Here is a 25,509-nt window from a genome sequence, read left to right as displayed (position 1 = left end):
GGCCTTCTTTGCATTCTCACTTTGCACTGATCCACCCAACAGCCATGGTATCAGTCAGATGGTTACACACTTGTGGCCTATTTGCCCAGTCATGGATGTGAACAGCAAAAAAAAGTTTCTTGAAAAGGTTTGCTCCTCAGAAAACTTACCATTGTAACTTACATTTCTGCCAATATTTTGTCCATTTAGAGCCCAAGCTCTGGTAATGTTGTGCTGGAGTAAATTATGAGCTGTTGTTTTTTCCAACAAAAGCATAGTGTGTGGGTACAGCAGAGAGGCCAGCACTCATTGCCCACCCCTAACTGGCCTCAAGGTGGCAGTGATGAGCCTCAAAGTGCAGGAGGTCTTTTACAGATGCTCCCAGTTTTTGTTGTATATGCAGAATATTGAAAAACAAAATTTGTAACATTTCATCTTCACTAGTTAACTTGGTCACCTCAGTTGTTCTATTCCAGAATAGATCCTCTGCAAATGTACCACAAATGACAGACAGGTTTTACAGCATGATGGACAAAAAGGAGGGAGAAGACCTATTATGTAGAACAAAAGGCCTTGCATTCCTTTAAATTTGGTTTCATTTTCATAGGGTCTCAAAGTAGCTGGATTCTGCCCCACAGGGAAAAAATGATTGGCAGAATTTCCACCAGCAGTTAATAGGGCACATTTTTGAAGTCTGCTGCCATTCAAATAGGAATTGCAACTATAAGTCAATGACATGAAACCTTAACTGTTTCTTCCTGCATCTAACTCAAATATACATCAGAGCTGAACTCTCAATGAATAGATCAGTAGACATTCCTGGAAAGGGAGCTCAATTTTTTTTTAAAAAAAATACAGTCATAGACACACACAGACACTGCTGGGGGTGGTTGTAGAAGCTGATATAAGAGGAACATTTAAAAGATTCTTAGGCACACATAGATGTAAGAAAAATGGAGGGTTATGGGCTGTGTAAATCGATCATGGAGTAGGTTTATATAGGTTGGCCCAACATGGGCCAAAGGGCCTGTACTGTGCTGTTCTGTTCTATATCCAGAAAGGTCACTGGATAATGACTAGAAATAATGTAGACTAATTTACAAGCCTGCTAATATGGAGACCAGTACCATTTATTGTCACCAGAGGTCCATATTTTGGCCATTTTTTTTTAAAATGCTTTTGGATGTAGATTTAGTTGGAATTTGGCTCAAACAGACTCATCCTTTTTGTTTCCAACCATAAACAAAGGATTTTAAGGAATTGAGCCAAGAGAAACAAATTACAAAGTTACTGGCAAATTAATCAGAAGCCATAATCTGGTTGTAATAGGAGATTATACATCAGTACTGTAACCATTCAAAAATACAAGGGAGAAAATGCCAAAGTTCAGCTGACTCATTCATGTCCCCAGCTGTTATAGGGCAAGGGGGTGAAAACAAAGCATGCCAAAAAAGTGAGGCAAGTTACCTTCATATACTTTTATTTGTTTAGAACTCTTAGAACCTAGCATGCATATACAGTACATGTGCACTTTTAAAAAGTCAGATATAGGAAACTTACAAGTTAAGTAGAAGCATTTGCAAGTTGCAACATTAATCTGACTACAGCAACAATCCATAGATGGACAATCACATAATTACCACAGACACAAAAATAGACAGCACGTTAAGGCTTTCCACTTGATTTTAATACATTAGCCAACACTGCAGGATTGGAGAACCAGCCAAAATGACTAAAGTTAAATCAAGATAAGCATGACATTAATAGACATCACTATTAACCATCCACAAGATCATTTTAATATCTGAAGTGTCTTGCATCATGGCACTTTAGGGAAAGGTTTCAACTGCAATCAAAATTGCAGTCTTTGGAAGTTTGCTACAGAAGTCATGTGTGTGAAAGGATTTGCATTGTTGCTTAGCAGCCTCAGGTATTTTTGTTTTGGACAAGTACAATCTGGCCCACACATGCAACAATTCAAACTTCAGGCAAAGTGTAATACTCTATTTTGTAACAGTACATAAATAAGGGAAAACAGCTGTGGACAATACATCATAAAAGCAGCACTCTGGTGATATCAGATATGGTACTAAACATGGGAATCTTAAATGCCTGTAGCGAGACCCTCCTTCTGACGAAGTGCAGCATTTTCCAGCTCCAACACAACTATTCTCTCCTCCAACTCTTTGATTCTCCTCTGAAGTTTTGCTGGAATGAAAAAAAAGATTTCAACCTGATCAAAAAAACTGAACCTTTAGTACAAGTTACACAACTTTCCTCCCAAATCCTATTGACTGTGGTCACAAAGCAGAGCTGATTTCCTTCATAAGTTTTGGCAGCTAAGACAGTTTTGCTTCTCATCTTCTAATCACCAGTCTGATAGGCACAAATTTGTCACCTTTCTATGGGGCACTGCAGGTGTAGCTATGGCTAATTCAGAGTTTTAATGCATTACTTCAAGAAATATTACAGCTTGGGTTGCTTTGTTGAGGTAAAAGGATATTTGGGGGAAAAAATGTTTTAAAAGAATCTCTTACCCACTTCTTGTTCCTGTTTGGATTCTGATTCCACTAAAGAACTTGTATTCTGTAAAACAGAAATATTCTGATCAACAAGGTTTCAGATTTTAAATACAAAGAGGAAATATACAAAACTAAACTATTTCACAGGGGGTACAGGAACAAGAACAGAAAAAGAATATTGGTCAATGCCTCTTAAAAAGGGATATGGAAAAAATGCCCCAGTTAAGCTTGGGAATTCAAATGTTAGCCAAATTTAGGCTTGGGCATGATACCAGATTCATCTGCCCATACACTGAGGCAGGAAAAAAAGTTGGAGTAATAAGTGAAGCAGCATTATACACATTTAAGGGTTTTTAATCCAATAAGTAAGAATTAACTTTCAGATTCGTCTCCCCATTTAATAACATTGCAACATGCCACATGCAAGTTTATTGCAGCACCCTACAATGCAATAGAAATATTTCATGAAGTACTTACTGGAGTAGTAAATGAGATATACAAATGCAATTTTTTTTGTTCACATGCACCAAAAGTATGGCATTAAGTAGCATGTTAAAAGGGTGCTGTGCAACAGATTGGAGTTAATTTATTGACTAGTTTCAGAATGAAGGATGGACTGTGACGAGGGCATTTTTGGGGGGCAGATCAGTGCCAAAACCTGTAGAAAAACACTGCCAATCACAAGTCATCACTTTGTTTAACATGGGACTGGATCAGCCTGTGTAAAAGATAACTGGAAATGGAAGGGTTAATGACTGGAAATGCAAGGGTTAATGGTGTCCAGCTATTCTTCCATGGCATGATATTGCTTCAACAATGGTCTGATTATAGTTATGGCTACAAGATGTGCGGGTGCTTAAGGCAAATCTTGTTTTTCTAAAAGTTTGTTGTAAGCAACTGCCCTAGTATGTGCAGTTCCCCCACATAGGCTTCTTCCAATTAAATATAAGAGGGACACTAACACGCAAATCTTAGTGGGGATCAGTACAGAGCTCGGGTTACACTGTTTACTCTATATCCCTCACTCCTGCTAGCGTTAAAGTAATAAAACATTAATCATAAGTTCTTTAGTTCTGCTGTTGTCCGATTTATTACAGCATGGGTCGACCTTCACACCTGCACCATCACGTTCCAGCCAGGCTTTCTGTGGCTGCACTTTTTTTTGCAGATCTATGGGTCCAATTGTTTTCAAAGCTAGGCTGCACCCACTGTCTGGCAACTTGCCAATGGACCCCCATGCCCCAGTGGCCTTTTGAAGGCTTGCCACTGTGCAAGATCTTTGAACTGTCTTGGATGATTAGGGAAATTGTAAACTTGCAATGGGTAAAAATAGAACTTGGGAAGAAGCTGTTCTCTATAGAACTACCAGCTGAAATTTTGTACATTCTGGCTCAATATCATTGACCGAGTTTTCAGGTGGAAAAGAGTCACAAGATTCATACCATATTGACTTTTGGTTCCGAGGTCAGTTTCTCTGTTCCCTTCACTCCCTTCTTGTGTTTTGGTTCCACTGGCGGTAACAACTTTGTTCCACTTTTCTTTGGCAATTTGGCACTCATCTCTCCTTGATCATAATTAAAAGATCTTTACAGATTGCACTTCTAGTGAGTTATACAAGTAAAATACTTCAAATGCTGAAGCACTAAATACCAAGGGAATTGTACACCTTGCACTAAAGACAGACAGAAAGTAACCACACAAATAAGGCACAAGATTGATTAAAAACAGCTCCTAAAAGTATGCATAGAATGAAAAAAATCTAACCCTATTCTGCCAAGCTAGAAAAACAAATGAAAGTAAAACTAGCACAAATTTTCCCTATATGTATATTTGAGCACCAATTCTACCACATGCAATTCATCAAACCACAATTCAAGGAACTACAAAGTTTAAGTCCACACTCATGAACTACTGGGTCAAAGATAGAACACCAGGAAAAGCCTGAGCTGTTAAAGCAAAAGGGATGAGCTCACAGCTAATGTGATTGCTGACACTGTGGTCATGACTACCCAACAGGCAGCAGCACAGTAGTGTAGCAATTAGCTTAACACTATTACAGTGCCAGCGACCTGGGTTCAATTCCTGCTGCTGTAAGTTTGTACGTTCTCCTTGTGTGTCTGCGTGGGTTTTCTCCGGGTGTTCCAGTTTCCTCCCACATTCCAAAGACGTGGAAGTTAGGAGTTGTGGGCATGCTATGTTGTTGCCGGAAGAGTGGTGAGACTTGCGGGCTGCCCCCAGCACGTTCTCAGTAATGCAAAAAGATGCATTTCACTATGTTTTGATGAACATGTGACTAAATATCTTACCTTAACAACTCCACAAATTTACACAAAAGTGTGAGAAACTGTAAACCTGCAACTTGCACAAAATTATTGCAATTCTACAAGCTAAAAAGTTGTCATATTGATGTTTTCATGTGACCCTAGCAATTCTATGGTCATCTTTTTGATTGACAGCTTGGTTCCATTCTCAAAGGAGCAGAGCTTAAGATAAACTAGAAAATTTAAGTGTACTAAACAAAATACAAACACCCTTTAATAACATATCAGACTCAAATCAGATGATTGTTAAAGACTTTTGTCCAAGGAAACTCCTGGAAATATTCAGCTTTATAGTACCTTTCAACAACTTTAGTACAATTGATTAGACCCAAGTATGAAAAGACAATGCATCCACTTGTGGTGTGGGTGCAAGAGTTCAAATATTAGCCCTTACCTGTTTTTTGCTATGAACTCAAATGTATTGCAAAGAAAAAAATAAAGTTATTAAACAATACCAAAAAAGTTATTTACAACATACCAACTGCCTTGGGTCTCTTTGGGGATGGGCATTGCCTTTTCTGCTCTAGTGGACGCTTTATGCCCGTTACAATATTTTTGGAATCCAAAACAAGAGGGTTGTGGGCACTTCTGTTGGCATTTGGAGGATCAGCCACACCTGTGTAAAATAAGTGGTAAAAAGTATTGGAACAGTCTTAAAATAGACAAGTATCACAAGGCCTCTTAAGCCTGCTGTCATTTAATACCATTCTATTTCTCACACCATAGGAGGCTATTCAGCCCTTTAAGACTATGGTAGCCAGAGTAATCCCATTCTCCCACCTTCCCAGCAATTTCTCTCTCAAGTACCCATCAACTCCCCCTCTCCCCACCACACAATTCTTTGTCACCCACCTACACTAGTGGAAATTTACAGCAGCCAATTAACATACAAACCAGCATCTCCTTTGGATGTAGGTGAACACCAGAGCATCCAGGAGAGAACCCACATGAGAACATGCAGACTCCACACAGACAGCTCAAGGTCAGGTCAGCAGCACTAACCACCATCTTACCCGCCCTTGGCTGATCCTCTACCTTGTCAGTTTCCTGATCAAAATTTGTTCTTAGCCTTGAACGGAATGAAATTTCATCTTTCTGGATCCTCCCAGCTTAGAATTCAATAACAGATGGAGAAAATGTTTGTGAAAAGCTGGAAAATTGAACATAATACAACTTGGAGAGTATAGAATATCTGAGAAAAGGGTGACAGTCAAAGGGCTGCAAAGTGACTACCTTTCTGAGGAAGCTTAAAATTACTAATCAGAGCACAGAAACAGGCCCTTTGGCCCAATTCATCCATGCTGACCAAGATGCTTATGCACTATTATTGCTACCTTCTCTTGCTCAGATTAGTTTTGTAAAGTTGACTGCCAACTATCCCAATTAAAAATCAATTGTTCTTAAATTCAAAGAACTCTAAAATTCCCAGAAGTCCTGCTCCAGAACCTTTAAGCACAAGTGTGGGCCAGACATCTGATTCAGGTTTGCTCCTCTGCATAAACAAATTCTGTGTATTCTGCATTGCTACATGGGACATTTTCACATTAAGTCTGAGTGGATAGGGTGGTCAGTTTCTAATAGTTCTACAACCATTTCTTGACCACCACTATTAAATGGCCTGAGTGAATGCCAAAATAAATCACCAGACCTGGACTTTTCCAAATGTCATACCAAAAACTAACACCGGATGGTGCAAGTCACCCACTTAAAATTGCTTACAACCAAACCTGCAAAACTCAAAACAAATGGCTCCAAAAATAGTGCGATATATAATGAACAGAGCAAGACCAGAACAGGGATTGAAGCAAACATTTGTGAAGAATTTCCACAAGAAAACGATTGTCTTAATTTTCATGTGGCCAAACAACAACAAAAAAAAACAGAATTGCTGCACAGGACAGTCAAGGCAGCAAAGATAAAGGAGTATTGAAAGCGAGACAGGAAGGTAGTGACTAATACTTAAAGAAATAGTAACCCAGATGACAGTCCCTAATCCAGTCCCTTCAAAGCATTGAGGATACACCAAACTAGCCATGCATTTAGAAGCATTAAGCCACACTTTGTGAAGTTGGAGCATTAAAAGTGTTCAATCAAGGGAAACAGTAATGTCAATTACTTGGGACCTAAAGCCAAATTTAAAGTGAAGAAAGAATTAAGCAGCATAAAATATGACAACCATTTTTTTAAAAAAAACCTACAGTCACTCATTAGGGAAGTCGATGAGAAAGTGTGGAATTGAAAGCAAGCAGCTGAAATGTGCCAATCAGTGGGGTCAAAATAGGGCAATCACAAGAGTCTCACTTCCATTATTCACGAAGATTTCTTTTAAGCTCAAGTCTGTCAGGACTACAGTTAATCACAAAGATAGAATTTAAACAAGTAGAAGAATAAGAGGCAGGCTCCAATCAGACATACTTGCAAAATTTGCATCCACAATGTGCACCACTCCTGCCCTTCACCCATGACGGAGTTCAGTAGGCTGAGACTAGTCACCTCTGGATGGGGAGGGGTGTGGAAGGTGTAGAATAAACAAGGCCGCCACATGCAACTTGCAATGTTTGATCCTTCCAAAACATTACCAGCAAAATGTTTGGAGAAGTTTCTTGGCCATGTCTTATCTTTGGGTTGAGAGCAGCCAAATCCTAAATGAGACAAATGTTGCAAAGAGTCCCCATGTCAATCAGGAAGGGGAAGGTACATTTAAAAGAGATCAAAATTTAAGCTCCTGGCTTAGTTCATCTTAAAATGAACCAAAATTCTTCCCCCTATTGCTAAATAGGCACCACCAACATTTTGATTAACTTTCCAGGAAAGGTTGGCCAGGGGTACACAAAACTAGAATAAGAGCCACCTTTACAAAACTAATTTGAGCAAAAGATAATATCAATAATAACTGAGTGCATCGTGTGGTGCCAACTGAAGACTTCTGGTAGTTAGCCAGGTCAGATACACTAATCAACTAAACACACTGCAGGAAGTCAAACCACTTGGAAACCACTGATTGTCTTAAGTAGCCATCTTGTTCAATAAATCCTAGAGCAAGAAGTACGGAACTCCAGGTCCACAGCAACACCATCTGAAACAGGCAAGTAAGCTACTGTTGTATCATAACTGCTTTATTCAAACATGGATAAAAAATTAGACAAATCACCTGTCAGCGACCAAAGCATCAGACCCAAATGTACCAAAGTCTTTCCCAGCCTAGTCAACTCTGTAAACATCTGTGGGACTGGTGTCTAAAATTAGAGTATTGTTAGTCTATCAAGAGCAGTTATAGTTTCAGAACCAAACTGCAAGCAGGTTAGACCCATCCATCAGAATCACTAGGTATATTCTGTCCACCAGAACAGGTCCACCAGGTGGTAGTGGTACACAGGTGCGGTGCAGCCCTGAGAGTCCTCATTGATTCTAAATGGACAAGGTAAATAGGTGGACAGGTGTGTGTGGGAGTGTCTGATGTTTGACCCATTGAGTTCCAGATTCTAGCATCTGTAGTTTTTGCCTTCATTGATCTGGTTCTTACATTAGCTTCACAAATTTTCGTCAAAAGATTTACAAGGGTCATAAATTTTAATTTTTTAAAAAATTTTCTTCCCATTCACAGTCATTCTCATCACCCCATTAACCTTCTACTTGAAAGCATACATTTTTGGAATAAAAGTTTGGTTTATAATTTGCATATCACTTTGTAGTGTTCTTGCACTTTTTCTCTTCATGTTGCAAGCTGGAGACAGTGAGCAACAGATGTTTTAAAGTTTGCCTTACTAGTTTTAATTTTAAAATCACTCTTTTGAGCGTGGGAAATTGCTGGCTGGGCAGCATACTCTGAGCCCTTCACCAATTGTAATCGAGAAGATGGCGGTGATTTGCCGTTTTGAAACCACAGCAGTCCTAGGTGTGGAATTCATTGGCATTGGGTTTAAATCTCTGAAGGAACAGCAAAATGGTTCTGAGTAAAGGTGGTTTATGACTGAGAAATCTGCAGCTTGTGGTGTTTCCATGTGCCTGATACAGGTCATAGGTTTGGTAGATGCTGTTGGTGACTGTGGTACATTTTACAGATGGTACACACTGTGCCAGTGATGGAGGGAATTATTTAGAAGCTGCACTCATTCTATCCTGCTGCTGATATAGATGGTGGACAAGGCTGAGGGATGTTAAGATAGTTACTTGCTGCAGGATGCTCAGCCTGTCCTACACCTGCAGCCACAGTATTCATGTAGGTGGTCTGGTTTAGCTTATGGCCAGTGGTAACCACCATCAAGATGTTGACTGTGGGGCAGATGCCTTCATTTAAGGGCATTACCAGTTTCTTGTTAGAGGGCCATTGCCTGGCACTTGTGTGGCAGGAAAGTTGCTTGCTACTTATCCCATTCTCATGTTGTCTGTCTTGGTGTATCCAAGCACGGATTGTTTCATTTGCTGAGGAGTTGTGAACGGAACTGAATATTGTGCAAGTGTCCCCACTTCGGACCTTGGAAGGAAGGCAGTTGAAGATGGCCGAGTCTAAATCTGCCCCAAGGAGTTCCTGCAGCAATGGCCTATGGCTGAGGTGATTGACCATGATTGTCACCACCTGGTTCCATCTTCTCATCATCTCCTCCCCATCTGGTTCCACTCATCAGCCTTTATTCTACCCCAGTCACACTACAATACAACTGGCACTATTTCCCGTTTCTTCAGTCCCAGTGCAGGGTGCAAACATTGACTTGCACCTTTTGTCACCACAGATGATGCTCAAGTTGATGACTTCTTCCAGCATTATTCATTGTCCCAGCTCAATAAAGGGACTATGCCCAATTATTTATCATCACACTCCATAATGCCTCAACTGTTTATCCTTCTGAAAATAATATGCTTCACCAAGACACTTGGAGGAGGAGGACGACGACGAGGGGAGACATGATAGAGGTATACAAAATATTAAGAGGAATAGATAGTGGACAGCCAGCACCTCTTTCCCAGGGCACAATGCTCAATACAAGAGGGCATAGCTTTAAGGTAATGGGTGGGAAGTTCAGGGGAGACATCAGAAGGAGGTTTTTCACCCAGAGAGTGGTTGGTGCATGGAATGTGCTGCCTGGGGTGGTGGTGGAGGCTGATGCATTGGTCAAGTTCAAGAGATTGTTAGATAAGCACATGGAGGAACTTAAGATAGAGGGATATGTGGGAGAAAGGGGTTAGGTAGTCTTAGGAGTGGTTTGAAGGTCGGCACAACATGGTGGGCCGAAGGGCCTGTATTGTTCTATGGTTCTAAGACAATAGTTGAATGCCATCCCTTTTGGAATCCCTTAAAAGTTCTTGTTGACCAAGTATTTTAGCAATGCATTCACTGCTGTAATATACAGAAATTATTAACAGTAAGATCCCACAAACAGCAATGTGAAAATGGCCAGATAATTTAAGAAATATTGAGGGATAAATATTGAAGATAATGTGGAGAAACTCCAAATGCTCTTCAAAATAATACTATGGGATCTCATTATGGCTACGATAGAACAAAATCAGCGCCTCTGTTTAACATCTCACTTGAAAGACTAAACACTGTCAGGATGTTTGCCTGGATTGCCTTCAAATTTCTAGATTGGGAAAAGAACTCAGAATCTCATGACTCAGGATTGTGACCAAGTGTGCCACAATTAAAATGCTTGCAACTCATTCTCCACGGAGGGGGATCAAATAAGGAGATGAATATACCTGCAAAATGGTTCGAAATATTGTTCCTAATTTCTAAAATTCTAAATTGGACAGATTAGCAAGTAAATCTTAGATTCGTGCTAAGCTTAAATCTTAGAAGACAGTTATCATAGTATGCCAACCAATTTCAGAAGTTACAGTAGAAAACAAGCCAGGAGTAAAATCTGCCAAACCACATGCATTTTTATTCTCGTTAAAGAAACAAAGAGCACATTCAAGCAGTGAAGCCACTTCAGAAACAGAATAAGGCAAGTTTCAGCTCACTCACCTCACCGCCTGCACCCCCCCCCCCCCCCCAACCTTTAATACCACTATGTCAGTCTTGATAGAAAGTGAAGCCAAGTCCCAAAGAGACATTTATTGTGGTCTTAGAAATGTCCAGGTACAAATAAAGGCAGAAGATTAACCTAAAGGCAAACTGGATTCAGACTAGAAGTTTACAACCCAATTCAAATGCTTCTGCTCTGAACACGGAGTCATCACAACATGGTGGGCCAAAGGGCCTGTATTGTTCTATGGTGATCAATTAGACAGAACGATTCAATATGGAGACAAAGATCATCAAAACATCTGGCATGGATCAATGGGGACACTTACCAATTTTTGGGTGGGCCAAACAAGTCAATTGTTTTCATAATGACCAATACTGAGCCATTGGCACCCTACCAATTACATTGCTGGATCAAGGAATATTACTTTGCCCATTTGGTTGGACTAGATTTCAATATCATTTAACCAAACTAGTTGAAATTCAGTTCTAAAATCAAAGCACATTGTTCTTGTCCAGAAACACATGCTCTTCCAAGCTATCTAAATTAACATCTCTTGAAAAAAATCCCAAAACAAAGAACATTTGCAGATCATCACTTAACTCTATAGTAATGATGTTCACTTAAAAATTCCCAAACTTCATTTTTAAAGAATTTTAATTTTTTCCTTTATGCAAACATTCCTATTTACAGCACCCTGTACTTACCCAGATTGAAGAGTTGAACCAGTTTGGAGTCTGATTTTTTAGACTCCTGGGCAGGTTGCTTTGAAGTTGCCTTTGGAGATCTTTTTTTTATTCCAGGTATCCTTGTAACAACTTTAGCAGGTACCTGAAAGAGAACAACATTCATAACCACAAAAGTTTCTCCATTAGAAATGTTGCTCTGTGAAAAGGTATACTATGCAAATGGCTTTCCAGTACATTATACTTGGACATGTGGCCTCAAGCCTTGTTTTGCCATTTTAAACACATTAAAATTTCTGAAAAACATGAGGATAACAAGTCCCCATGTCCGGATGGGATATATCCCAGGTCACTAGAGGCGGTGAGGGAAGAGATTGCTGAGGCACTGATTATGATATTTGCTTCCTCCCTGGCCACAGTAGTGATACCGGAGGATTGGAGGATGGTAAATGTTGTTCCGCTGTTCAAAAAGTAATAGGAATAATTCTGAGAATTACAGACCACTGAGTCTTAAGTCAGTGGTGGGCAAGCTATTGAAGAGGATTCTTAGGGACAGGATTTATGAGCATTTGGAGAAGCAGAGTCTTATTAAGGATAGTCAGCATGGCTTTGAGGGGGGAAGGTCGTGCCTCACAAGCCTAATTGAGTTTTTCCCCAAAGAGGTGACAAAATAGATTAAGGTAGAGCAGTGGATGTGGTGCATACGGACTTTAGTTTGACAAAGTTCCCCATGGTAGGCTCATCCAGAAAGTCATGAGGCATGGGATCCATGGAGATTTGGCTGTGTGGATTCAGAAATGGCTTGCCCACAGAAGGCAGAGGGTGGTAGTAGATGAAGCATATTCTGCCTGGAGGTCAGTGACTAGTGGTGTTCCGCAGGGATATGTTCTGGGACCCCTACTGATTTTTATAAATGACTTGGATGAGGAAGTGAGGGGGAGGGGGGGGGTGGGTTAGTAAGTTTGTGGACAACACAAAGGTTGGAGGAGTTGTGGATGGTGCAGAAGGTTGTTGTAGGTTACAACAGGATGCAGAGTTGGGCAGAGAAGTGGCAGATGGAGTTCAATCTGGAAAAGTATGAACTGATACATGTTGGAAGAACGAACATGAAGCAGAGTACAAGGTTTATGGCAGGATTTTGAACAGTGTGGAGGAACAGATTTTGGGGTCCAAGTCCATCAATCCCTCAAAGTTGCTGCACAAGTTGATAGGGTGATTAAGGCAGCGTATGGTGTGCTGGCTTTCATTAGTGGAGCGATTGAGTTAAGAGCTGCAAGCTAATGTTGCAGCTCTATAGAACTCTGGTTAGACCACACTTGGAGTATTGTGTTCAGTTCTGGTTGCCTCATTGTAGGAAGGATGTGGAAGTTTTAGAGAGGGTGCAGAGATTTACCAGGATGCTGCCTGGATTATGGAATATGTCTTAGGAGGATAGGGTGAACGAGCTTGGGTTTATCTCTATGGAGTGATACAGGACAAGAGGCAAATTGATAGAGGTGGATAAGATTATGAGGGACACAGAGAGTGGACAGCCAGCACCTTTTCCCCAGGGCAACAATAGCCAATACCAGAGGACTTCTGCTTAAGGTTAGAGGAGGAATGTTCAGGGGAGATGTCAGAGGTAGGCTCTTTCCAGAGTCGTGGGTGCCTGGAACGCTGCTGGGGGTGGTGGTAGAGGCTGATACAATAGGGACATTTAAAAGGCTCTTAGATAGGCACATGGAAGAAAAATGGAGGGTTATGGGCTGTGCAGGAGGGAAGGGTTAGATTGATCATGGAGGTGTTCATATAGTTCAGCACAACATCATGGGCTGAAGGGCCTGTACTATACTGTTCTAGGTTCTAAAATTGGAATTAAAATTTATGTTGTAATTAGTGTAGACATGTAGATATCCTGCACAAAATAATGTTATATTACACATTTGAACAAAAATTGGAAAATGTTAGGCAGCATTTATGATGAGACAGTTTTTTTACAATTTTATTTACAGCGTGGTAACAGGCCCTTCCAGCCCAATGAGTCCGCGCCACCCATTTTAAACCCAATTAACCTACCTGTACATCTTTGTAATGTGGGAGGAAACCGGAACACCCGGAGGAAACCCACACAGACATGGGAGAATGTACAAACTCCTTACAGACAGCGACGGGAATCAAACCCCAATCGCTGGTGCTGTAATAGCATTGCACTGACCGCTACGCTACTGTGCTGCATTAAGTTACGCTTAAGGTTCTGTTAAAAGATCAACCTGAAGTACAAACCCTTTCTTCAGATTCTGCCCAGCCTGTTGAGTATGTTCCAATACTACATACTTCCCTTTCAAGGGATGATTTTAAACATGTGTTCTAAACAAATGCATCAAATTCTAGTAGAGAAGTTTGTTCCTCCATCCACCCACCCTTCCAAACCCCTTTCCCAATTGAGGTTCTTCCAAAACAAGGTCTACCCTTGCTCAGATTACCAAGCCAATTTTTATTGGGTGTTGTACTTATCTCCAAAACCTGCTGCTGTAGTAACAACCTTGAAATAGAGACAGAGACTGTAGATGCTGGAATCTGGAGCAAAAAAAAAGACTGCTGGAGGAACTCAAGTGAGGCAGCATCTGTAGAAGGAAATGGACAGTCAATGTTTCAGGTCGAGACCTGTCACCTGGACTTCAGTCTGCCAAGTTCCTTCAGCAACTCGTTTCTTGCTCTAGAATACAGAATGGTGTGCAAAAGGTAATAGTGAAAAATCCACTTACTTTGATATCAACTCCCATCTGGCCTGATGGAAGTTCATTACTGGCTGCACTTTGCCCAGTTCCTACAACACTACTTGGCCTTCCTAGGACTAGGCGAGTCTTTGGAAGGCTAGGTGGTTGTATCGGAGGTCTTCCTCCTCTTCCCATAGAGGAAGAACTTGGTCTAGTGGTTCTACCAGGCAAAGGTATAGACTTCTTTTCACCACTGCATTTATCTTGAGACACAGCTGCCAGATTAACATTTTTCCTTTTAACTACAGGAAGAGTGGAAATAGGTTTTGAGGAACTTGCAGTTGCTACTTTGGTTTTCTGCAATTGCTCTTTAAGTCTTGGTGCATTTATGATTTTTCCACTGGAGGACTTTGTTTCATTCTCATTAGATCCAGAGTTTGAGCCATCTTTGGAAACTTGTTTATCTGGACAATCAGCTATTACAACATGAGTATCGTCCTGAAGGGTGGAGGAAGAGGTCTGGAAGGAATGATCAAGTGGTGGATATTCTAGGAAACTCAATTTCATTGCAACATTTGGAGTAGACATGCAGTACGGAGCCCATTCTGAACTCATTGCATCATGAATTAAATCTGCACTTGCACAAACATTAAGTTCTTCCTTTTGCATAGAATCTCTTAAATATGGACTTTTTATCCGGTCTGAAGGACCTTTATGAACTTCTGTAGAACTGCTGATGTCACCATCATTGCCTTGATTTGCTTCACTTTTTATAGAACACTTGGAGTCATCTTTTCCAAAATTTATGGTAGTATTTGAATCTTTTGAGTTACTACTTTCCTCATTATACTCTATTATCTGCGACTGTGTGACAGAAATTAATGCACTACCTTCACATTTTCTCATAAGTTTAAGGCTTTTGGAATTCAGTGTTCTGAGATCATTTGAGCCTCCAGAAGATGGAAATGGCTTGCAACTGGGCAACTTGGCAGTGTTGCCATCTTCTCTCATTTCCAAGTCAACGGCCTTGTTGGGGTCATTCGCCGAATTACATTCATGCTTTGATGCATCAAAGGTTGCATTTTTCTGGTCCATAGTCATGGTATCATTTAATTGCACTTTATCTCCTGTAGATGGAGGGTTGTTGGGGTCATTCCCCAAATTACATTCATGCTTTGATATATCAAAGGTTGTATTTTTACTGTCATTCCCAGCCATGATGTCATTTGATTGAAATTCAGCATGTGTTGATAGAGACAACTTGCAACTAGTCGAGGCAGTTGTTTTGTCATCATTTCCAAGATAGCCTTCATGCTTTGATGCATCAAATGTTGCATTTTTATCAAACAGTGTCATCGTTCCATTTAGTTGCACTGCATCTTTTGCAGACTGGGACATCTTGAAATTGGGCAAGACGGAAGCTGGGAGGTCATTTCCAAAGCTGGTTTCATGCTTTGATGCATTGAATGTTGTATTTGTACCTGTCAACGTCATGGCTTCGTTCAACTGGATTAAGTCTCCTGGAGTGAGACATTGCACAGAATCAGTCAGAGCTGTTGGCTTCTGCAGTTCGTTTCCAAAACACGCACTCTGTTTTGGCACAACCAGAATTTCATCACTTAGCATGGACCCTTCACATAACAGCATGTCTGTCTTAGATAAGGATAACTTCAAGTTTGATAAAGTCTTTGCTTGTATGGCACTTTTATCAGGGAATTCATTCTTTGACGGCATAGTTGATGTACCCTTGAACACCATGGCTCCATCTAATGTCATTAGATCTTCTGTACCCAAAGAAGGACTGCAGTTGTTTACAGTGGGTGACTGGCTCACATTTCTGGAATAAGCTTCTAACTTCGCCACACAAGGAGCATCGCCCTCAAGATCATTAGGGTCACTCAGCATCGTTGTATCATCAAACTGAATCAAGTTTCCTGGAGGAAAGGGCAGAGTTTCAGAGTCAATGTATTTATCTTCTGTCTTGTCACTAAAGGAAGAGTCTTTGGTTTTTAGTTCAATGTTGAACAGTTGACATCTGGTGTCTTTTAAACTATTTCCTGGCAGTTCTGAAGTACGGCCAGCTTGTGGAGATTTTGCTGGGGAGCTGTCTGAACAGTAGGACACTGAGCAGTCAAATGGCAGAGGCTCTTCGGTTATTACAGAAACATTGCTCACAGGACATTGATTTAGTGCATCAGGTATATTGATAGGGGGAGTTTTGCTTTTATTGCTTAACTGAGCAGCTATATGTAAACACTCTTCTGCAACAAAACTTGTCAAGTTATCTGGTTCTGTAGAGAGATGTGGTAAGCAGGCTGAAGGTGTTAACTCTGGTTCAGGCACACTGCTGGTAGCATCAATGTTGGGCAAGCACTTTTGCACCAGAACCATATCTAAACTCTTGTTCCCTACACGTTTATCATCAGAACAAGGGAGACAAAATGTTGCATTGAGTGGATTTTCCTCTGAACGTGCAGCCTGTTTGAATTTAGTGTCCATCTTCCTATCTAACTTTCTGAGAGAATTCTGATTGAAGGAGCCTGTGCTGAATCTTCTGTTATTAAGATTTGAAACACTTGATCTTGACAATTTTTTCCCAAAAGATTTCAAGTCATTGGTATCAATGGTGTTTTTCCTCAATCCATTCAGTGGCTTCTCTGGGCAGTTCTGAAGTACATTTCTGTTCTGGAGAGGAAGTCTACATTGTGCTCCCTTCTCACGATTCTCTTTAGCAGCTGCTGAAGGAACAGCATTCTTCAAAGCTCTGGAAACATCTCTTGTTGAAGCACTGTGTTTTGGTGCAGATAGTGAGGACATCATTGCAGTCAATCTGGTAATGGTGATCAGTTATTAGGAGGGGTTTGGGTTCAAGAGAAAAATTGCACATTAGCTGAGCAGCAACAGTATTTTTAATATAAAGAGCATACTCTAACATGACTAAACCAGACAATGCAATTATTAAATCAACCCTTTAATAAATAAGAAACCATTGACAGAATGCAAAAATAGAATTTAAGTTATTGGATTTGGACAAGGGAGGAGTGGGAGATGTATGGAGTATGAAAGGCATGCAGTGGGGAAGGCACAGGAGGAGTTGTTTTTAAGTTTAAGATGAGAGATTGACCGCACATTAGGAACAGTGGAGGTAGTAAAGAAAATTAAGGGATGAGGGAGAATGGAAATCACAGTAAAACATGTACAACCCACACCCCATTAGTAGTAATGGGAATCAGCCATAATCTGAAGATGCAAAGGAGGGGAAAAAACATAAGGAATTCCATTACAGGCAGTGGACTGGGGAGGGTGGTAATGAAAGGGTGTCAAAACTGATAGATAAAAGAAAAAACCTCTTGCTGGGTGCAAGGCTGTAAGATACAACACACTGTCTATCTAAACAAAAGTCTGCCCTCCTTGTGATATTTGAAAGCTGTATTCAATGATGGTTCAAACTGGGGATTCAAGTTTGAAGTGATGTAGACACTAATTAAATTACCACTACATAATTATATTACTAATGACTTATTGCAATCATTCTGAAACAATAAACTAATCAAGATTCAGTTAAATATTAAACCAATCAATTGGGAGGCCTCTCAGCATCACAGAACACAGGCTCCTCAAAATTTCTTTGTGAGGAATCCAAAACCAATTTCTGCATTTATCACCTAGTCACCCACACAAGCTTCAAATGCCTAGGTGACAAAAATCTGTGGTGCAAACTTATACAGTGAGAAATATTTAGTGTCCTGGGGCTTTGCAGAGACCCAATTTAAGGTATCCATCTCAGACTACCTTTCTAAATGTATTCTTGAAGAATGCAGACACCCAAGTGGTTAAATTATTGTAACAGCCCTGCTACACAACACATCCATTATCTAACCAGAGGTTTAGATCATTCTTGTAGCAAAAGAACTTGCCAGAAAGAAACTCAAGCTTAAAAAGAAACTGACTAAACCGATAGATCCATCCAATATCACTGGAAAGATTTGATTTTGTAAACCAGCATCAACTGTAAACTCTTAACATGATTTTACTAACCCTATTCCTCAAAATCCATAGACCTCTTGCCTATATACAAAAGTATTGTTCATTGTAAATTGCACATCAGAAACCAAGCAGTTATCTATAAAAATATGAAACTATTATAACCCATATTTAAATGACTTAAAGCAAGGTCATTTCCAAAGACCCTGACCACCATTCTTGAAACCCCTCTGGCTACATTAGTGCTGCTAGAAAATTGCAGGACAGCAAATTGTAGTCCTATTGTTTAAAAAGGGAGGAAGGAATAAATTGCGCTATTACAGGTCAACTCCTTTAACACTGGTGGTGGGCAAATTACTGCAATCAATACTGAGGGACAGTACAGGTATACATTTAGAAAGGCTCAATAGTCAAAGACACTTCATGGATTTGCTAAATTCTTGCCCAACTAACTTGATTAAGTGAGATAATAAAGTTTAATGGCAGCAGTGTGTTTTATGTAGTCTGATGGATTTTAGCAAAGTCCCCAATAGCAGGCTCATTTTTAAATAAAAACTCATGGCATCCAAAAAAGTGTGGCAAATCAGCTGAAAAATTGACTTGGTCAAGGAGCAGAGTCAAACTCAATGCTGAAAGAATGGTAGAAACCTTTGTTTAAAGAGAACTGGGATGTGCACTTGGAAAACCATGACCTGCAAGACCAAGTGCTAGATTGCTTTTTCAGCCAGCACAGATACAATGGACTAAATGGTCCCCTACTGTGTTCTAATTTTCTATGATTCTGCCCACACTTTCTGGTACAAAGCAAGTCAAAAACATTCCCAAGTGCACAATGCAAGGAAAAAAAAGTACAAAGGGATGGTTAACGTTTCAGATCGAGATGTCAGCTCTGACGCAGGGTCTCAACCTAAAACATCGACTGCCCATTTCCCTCCACAGATTCAGCCTGACCTGCTGAGTTATAAAGTCAGAGCAATACAGCACGGAAAGAGGCCCTTCAGCCCAACTCATCCATGAGCAGAAAGGAAAACTATTATGCAAAGTAGCAAGCACTGAGAAATTATGGGAATGCCTTTTGCATTAAACTATAACCAAGTTATTTGCAAAATAGGCTTGTAGTTTCTTAAGCCACAATAACAAGGGTTCATGCATATATGGAAAGCGAGTTTATGCTGGTTAAAAATTACTCCTTTTGCACAGCTAGGAGTTTTTTTTTTTGAGGGAAAGGTTGTTGTCATGACACCATTCCACTAAGCTCTCTCTCCTTCCTGTACTCCAACTCACTGTTTGAGATACGGCCTACAACGGTGGTATCATCTGAAAACTTCCAGTGGTGGGAGAGTCTAGGACCAGAGGGTACAGCCTCAGAACAGAAGGAGATCCCTTTAGAACAGGGATGAGGAGGAATTTCTTTAGCCACAGTGTAGTGAATCTGTGGAATTCATTGCCACAGACGGCTGTAGAGGCCAACTCATTGGGTATATATAAAGTGGAGGCTGATAGGTTCTTGATTAGGAAGGGCGAAGGTTACAGGGAGAAGGCAGAAGAATGGAGTTGAGAGGGATCAACAGCCGTGATCGAGTGGCGGAGCAGACTCAATAGGCCATATGACCTAATTCTGCTCCTGTGTTTTATGGTCCACATGTTTTACTACGTTAAAAGGAACATTATAAATGCATGGAGTTGTTTTAATCATCACCAGATTAACTTGGTTCATAAAGAAAACCCTGGTCTGCCACAGCCATGCTCAATTTAGCATTGAGCCCTGGTTATCATCATCCATCTCAAGACCCATAGAATTGGACGGAAGTCATCCTTGATTTCACGAGACCATCCAAGGAGAATCAGTCTGAGAGAAGGACTGAAATGAGCAGAAATTTCTTGGAGGCAATGGAAGCCAACTTGCTGAACATATTCAAAGGGGAAAGAGAGATAAAAGGCATCAAGAGCAATGGGGAGAAGACCCTGTACAGCATGTATTCTCTCCATTGCATTCGCATTACAGGGTCAACTGTGACAGGCAGGACCTCCAACATGCATAGCTACAAAGGTGTCCAATTGCAGTGACTTGTTATTAAGATGGAGGTTCAGCCATGATGGTATTAAATGGCAGGGAGAATTGGCCATGGTTCTGCACAGCACAGCACAGCAGGCTCAAAGGGCCAAATGCCCTACTCCTACGTTTCTAGCAGAAAATAAGGTTGAAACTTGCAGGTGGTGGGGGGTTGGGGCAAAACATCAACTCAAAAAAATGGAATAAATTATCTACAAGCAATGGAAAGCTGCTACAATAAAATCTTAAACAATAGGACAATTTGGAATATGCTAAGGGGAAGTTAAAAGACCATACAAACAGGTGAAGCACTAGAAGAAAACAAAACAAAATTTACTGAAAGAGGCAGGTAATAAATGTAAACAATTCTCATTCCCTCAAAAGAAGGCCACAGGTTCAGATCCACAGGCATTAGTCATTGTGAAACAACGTACTGTTCAAGGTGATAAAATATATGCATATTTTCCAAAAAGCAGACAATTAACCAGAGTCCTCAGAAAAATTCATCCATCTATCAACATGACTGTTTATTCACCTTGGTTTTTTTTGTTAATCCCACACATGTAAATTGGCTGCTGTGCTTCCATAGGAAAAACCCTGCCTAATTATTTGACTGCTAGAACTCATGTCCTTGTAACACATTATTTGGTCATGTGCATAGAAATAAAGAGTAGAGTTTTTGGCCTGAAGTAAAGGATTTGTGAAACAATGTGCTATTCAGTATAACTGCTGTAACGAGTAGCACAAATTGTCATCTTTGGAACAAACAGATCCTACAGTTAACAACTGATTGTTGGGTCTGAAGCATGAATATAAAGGAAATAAAGCCCCTAAACTGCAAATATGACTAGACTGGAGAGGGTGTGGGATAGGATGTTAGCAAAGATCCTGGACTGGAAAATTGTACCCAAGGAGAGATTGAACAAGCTAGGGTTTTTTTTAAAACCTCCAGAATAGAAGGTTAGCAGAGGTAAGGTTTAATTTTAAGTTAGAAGCAACCTAGATGGAGTAAACTGAAAGGGTCTATTTACCTCAGCAGAGGATCAAGACGTTTCAAGTAATTGAAAAAAGGATTAAGGAAAAAAAAGAGGAGAAAATTAACCCGGAGGGTATTTAGGGGTTTGGAACTCGCTGCCTGAAGTGATGGTAGAGGAAGAAATTCTCTTCATATTGAGCCGTGTTTCGATGCATAGTTGGAAAAGCTCAAAGAGCGTACTTGAAAAGTTTTCAATTCTGGAAAGTGGGTTTAGGCTGGGAAGCTCTTTAACCATCACAGACATGGGCCCATTAGCTATCAACCATTACACCAGCTCTACAACCAAGATTTATCACCCTCCTTTCTCAAAATAGAATCAGAGCAAAAGACTACGTAATAAAAGTATAAATTTTGCTGGTAAATAGTTTTTTTTTGAAAAAAGCTAAGAGATCCACATACACAAACTTGATTTCAGAGAGGTATAATTTTCTACTCACACAATGGGGAAGAGCTGACCGGCTTTTCTTCGGTGTTCCTACCACACGTGCCTATTTCTGCACTAACTTGTGATTGCTACTCCGCAAGTCAAAACAGGAGTGTTTTAAAGTGCAAATTTACAACACAATGCATATCGACTCACACAGCAGTCTTCAGCAAAAAAAATGTAAGTCATCAACTCGAGGCTACACGATAAGAACTGACTTCATGCCTTAAATTGAATTAAAAACAGACGATTACCTCTTACATGAAACATCCCAGCGATCGAGCATTCAAACAGTACCCACTCACTCCCCATTGGTCAATTAAACCCCTCCAGCTCCGCCCTTAGTATTGTTCATCAAATCAGCGCTCCGTTCGCGGAATGGTGCGCCTTGATTGGCTATCCTTAACTCCAATCGGAAGACAAATTGCGTGTACTTCCTGGTGTTCGCTCTGGATTTGCTTCGGAGCGGCGTGATTGAGCCGGTTCGCATTGAATTACCACAGTCATTCGCCTCAGCCCACCCCACCACTGCGGCAGAGAAACTATCCCAGCGAGAGCCAGTTAGTAATTTCAGACTGCATTTACTGTCTTAAATTAAAAAAAGAAAATGTTGGAGAAAAAAAAAGCAGGATTGCATATTTACTACATTTAGTGTTGTTGCACACTTAGTATTAGCTAAATGAACAGGCTGTGGCTGAGTTTAACAACCTCCAATCTCTTTTTCGTGATAAACTAACTCACCAAACTGCTCCTGTCAGTCTGCTGCAAGTTGCTGGATAAAAGTGGGAACATTCCGTTTTTATAAACTCCGCACACTCTAATCATTGGTTGGGAGAAATTATTCATTGTCCAGGGCAGAACTTGATTGATTGTGAGGCCCCGGACAAGCATGAACGAACGACGGCCGTCTCATTTGCAAAGGCATGCATATGCCGTATTCGCAGTACAGGGTCAGCGGTGACGGGCAGGGCGTCCCAACAAGCATAGCTGCGAAGGTGTCCAATTGCAGCGACTTGTTAACGTTCAAATTTTGCGGTGATGTAACAGCTCCCACGACACAAACGCAAAGGAATTTAACATGATTTATATTGTTTTATTTAGCATTACTTTCCGAGACATTTTCAAGAAATAAAAGCAGAAATGCTGGAAATGCGCAGCTGGTCAAACATAAACAGTGGAGAGAGAAACATTTTTTTTAAGGACTCGGAAATTTCATTACTTTTGCTGCCAATATCTAACCTAATCTCACTTTTACTTTGACCGTCTCTAACTCCTTCCCTCTCTTTCTGGATTTCTCTGTGGCAGAGGATAGGTTGCTGATAAACCGCACACTCCCCCAGCTATCTTGACAAAACTTTGTGTAAGGACTCCCATCCATTCCCCCAGTTCCTCAGTCTCTGTCATATCTGTTCCAGGTGCCTCTGTGATGTCTTCCTTCTTCCTGAACCCTGGTCTGAGGAAACAGATGAGCTTCTATGTGACTGCTTTGAGTCAGTGGATTGGTCCATGTTCAAAGACTCAGCTGCCAGCCTAGATGAGTATGCCACCATCATCACAGACTTTATCAGCAAGTGTGTAGAGGACTGTGTACCAAAGAGGACAGTCTGGGTGTTCCCAAACAGGAAACCATGGATGAACTGGGAGATTCGCTCCCTACTGAAGTTGAGGACTGCTGCACACAAATCTGGTGATCTTGATCTGTACAAGAAATTGAGAAATCAAGCAGACTCGATGGGCCGAATGGCCTATTTCTGCTCCCTTGTCTTGTGATATGACCTTCGGAAAGCTATCAGGGATGCCAAGAGGCAATACCAACTCAAAATAGAGTCCCTGAACAGCCATCAGTTATGGCAGGGCTTACATGCCATAACAGGCTACAAGACGAAGTCGGGCTGCATAGTTAACAACATTGCATCCCTTCCTGACGAGCTTAACGCATTCTATGCACGTTTTGAACAAAAGGGAAGTGGATTGTCACCATCCACCCTGACAGCCTCCAATGCAACTGAATCCATGGTCACCGTTGAGGATGTAAAGTCAGTCTTCTGGAGAGTGAACACGAGGAAAGCACCTGGCCCAGATAGTGTCCCTGGCCTTGTGCTCAGATCTTGTGCTGATCAGCTGGCAGAAGTATTTGCAGACATATTTAACCTCTCCCTGCTTCAATCTCAGGTTCCCACCTGTTTTAAGAAGACCACTATCATCCCAGTACCGAAGAAGAGCAAGGTAACATGCCTCAATGACTACCGACCAGTGGCTCTGACATCCACCATCATAAGTGCTTTGAGAGGTTGGTCATGGCATGCATCAACTCTAGCCTACCAGACAACCTGGACCCACTCAGGTCTACAGCGGATGCCATCTCCCTGGCCCTACACTCAGCTCTGGAGCATCTGGACAGTAAAGACACCTATGTTAGAATATTGTTTACTGACTACAGCTCTGTCTTCAGTACAATAATCCCAAGCAAACTTGTCACCAAACTCCAAGACCTAGGACTCAACACCTCCCTCTATAACTGGATCCTTGACTTTCTAACAAACAGACCGCAATCAGTGAGGATAGGCAGCAATACCTCCAGCACAATTATTCTCAACACTGGTGCCCCACAAGGCTGCCTCCTCAGCCCTCTACTCTACTCCCTATACACTCATGACTGTGTGGCCAGATTCTGCTCTAACTCCATTTACAAGTTTGCAGATGATACTACCGTTGTAGGCTGTATCTGAAACAGCGATGAGTTGGAGTACAGGAAGGAGATAGAGAGCTTAGTGGAATGGTGTCATGACAACAACCTTTTCCTCAATGTCAACAAAACAAAAGAGCTGGTCATTGACTTCAGGAAAGGGGGGCGATGCACATGCACATGTCTACATCAATGGTGCTGAGGTCGAGAGGGTTGAGCGCTTCAAGTTCCTAGCAGTGAACATCACCAACAGCCTGTCCTGGTCAAATCACGTAGATGCCACGGCCAAGAAAGTTCACCAGTGCCTCTACTTCCTCAGGACGCTAAAGAAATTCGGTATGTCCCCTTTGACACTCACCAACTTTTATCGATGCACCACAGAAAGCATCCTGTCTGGATGCATCATGGCTTGGTACGGCAACTGCTCTGCCCAGGACTACAAGAAACTGCAGAGAGTTGTGGACACAGCCCAGAGCATCACGGACACCAGCCTCCCCTCCTTGGACTCTGTCTTTACCTCTCGTTGTCTTGGTGAAGCAGCCAGCATAATCAAAGACCCCACCCACCCGGGACATTCTCTCTTCTCTCCTCTTCCATCAGGCAGAAGATACAGGAGCCTGAGGGCACGTACCACCAGACTTAAGGACAGCTTCTACCCCACTGTGATAAGACTATTGAACAGTTCCCTTATATGATGAGATGGACTATGACTTCATGATCTACCTTGTTGTGACCTTGTACCTTATTGCACTGCACTTCCTCTGTAGCTGTGACACTTTACTCTGTACCGTTATTGTTTTCACCTGTACTACCTCAATGCATTCTGTATTAACCCAATGTAACTGCACGGTGTAATGAATTGACCTGTACGATTGATGTGCGAGACAAGCTTTTCACTGTAGCTCAGTACAAGTGACAATAATAAACCAATAATCAATCCTTCAATCTCATCTAATGTATTTCTCACACCTCTGTTCTCACTCCCTCTCCTCCCAGATGGAGGAAGTTAGTGCTCTGCAGCTCCTCACTTCCCACCCCACCACCCTTCACATTCAGTGGATCATCCTTCACAATTCTTCACCAGAGAAAGCATCCTATCTGGATGTGTCAGGGCTCGGTACGGCAACTGCTCTGCCCAGGACCGCAAGAAACTCCA

General features: G+C 41.2%; 1 protein-coding gene across 5 annotated transcripts; it reads right to left on the bottom strand.

Moving 5' to 3' along the window:
- Nucleotides 1–1,439: 1,439 nt before the first annotated feature.
- On the bottom strand, nucleotides 1,440–22,496 carry LOC127573446 (uncharacterized). Of its 5 annotated transcripts, none has more exons than XM_052021677.1 (8): nucleotides 22,409–22,440; nucleotides 21,681–21,756; nucleotides 14,219–17,000; nucleotides 11,496–11,619; nucleotides 5,301–5,438; nucleotides 3,944–4,065; nucleotides 2,517–2,565; nucleotides 1,453–2,187 (listed from the first exon to the last, which is right to left on the bottom strand). In XM_052021677.1, the coding sequence occupies exons 3-8, from the start codon at nucleotides 16,988–16,990 to the stop codon at nucleotides 2,084–2,086; spliced, it is 3,309 nt and encodes a 1,102-aa protein (XP_051877637.1). In that variant the 5' UTR covers nucleotides 16,991–17,000; nucleotides 21,681–21,756; nucleotides 22,409–22,440; the 3' UTR covers nucleotides 1,453–2,083. The 5 variants fall into 5 exon arrangements, with proteins under 5 accessions (XP_051877635.1, XP_051877637.1, XP_051877636.1 ...); XM_052021676.1 differs by having other exon boundaries at nucleotides 21,681–21,892; nucleotides 22,409–22,421; XM_052021679.1 differs by having other exon boundaries at nucleotides 3,944–4,062; nucleotides 21,681–21,892; nucleotides 22,409–22,421.
- Nucleotides 22,497–25,509: the final 3,013 nt, after the last annotated feature.

Source organism: Pristis pectinata, chromosome 8 (genome assembly GCF_009764475.1).
Source record: "Pristis pectinata isolate sPriPec2 chromosome 8, sPriPec2.1.pri, whole genome shotgun sequence".
Taxonomy (NCBI): domain Eukaryota; kingdom Metazoa; phylum Chordata; class Chondrichthyes; order Rhinopristiformes; family Pristidae; genus Pristis; species Pristis pectinata.
Note: the sequence above shows the minus strand (reverse complement) of the source record. Positions and strands in the feature narration are given on the sequence as shown.

Coding starts and splice junctions, on each gene's coding strand:
- LOC127573446 (XM_052021675.1), bottom strand. CDS start 21,953: ATGCTCGATCGCTGGGATGTTTCATGTAAGAG. Junction 5,439..11,495: donor GGTTCAACTCTTCAATCTGG/GTAAGTACAGGG, acceptor TATTTTACACAG/GTGTGGCTGATCCTCCAAAT. Junction 4,066..5,300: donor AAAGAGACCCAAGGCAGTTG/GTATGTTGTAAA, acceptor ATTATGATCAAG/GAGAGATGAGTGCCAAATTG.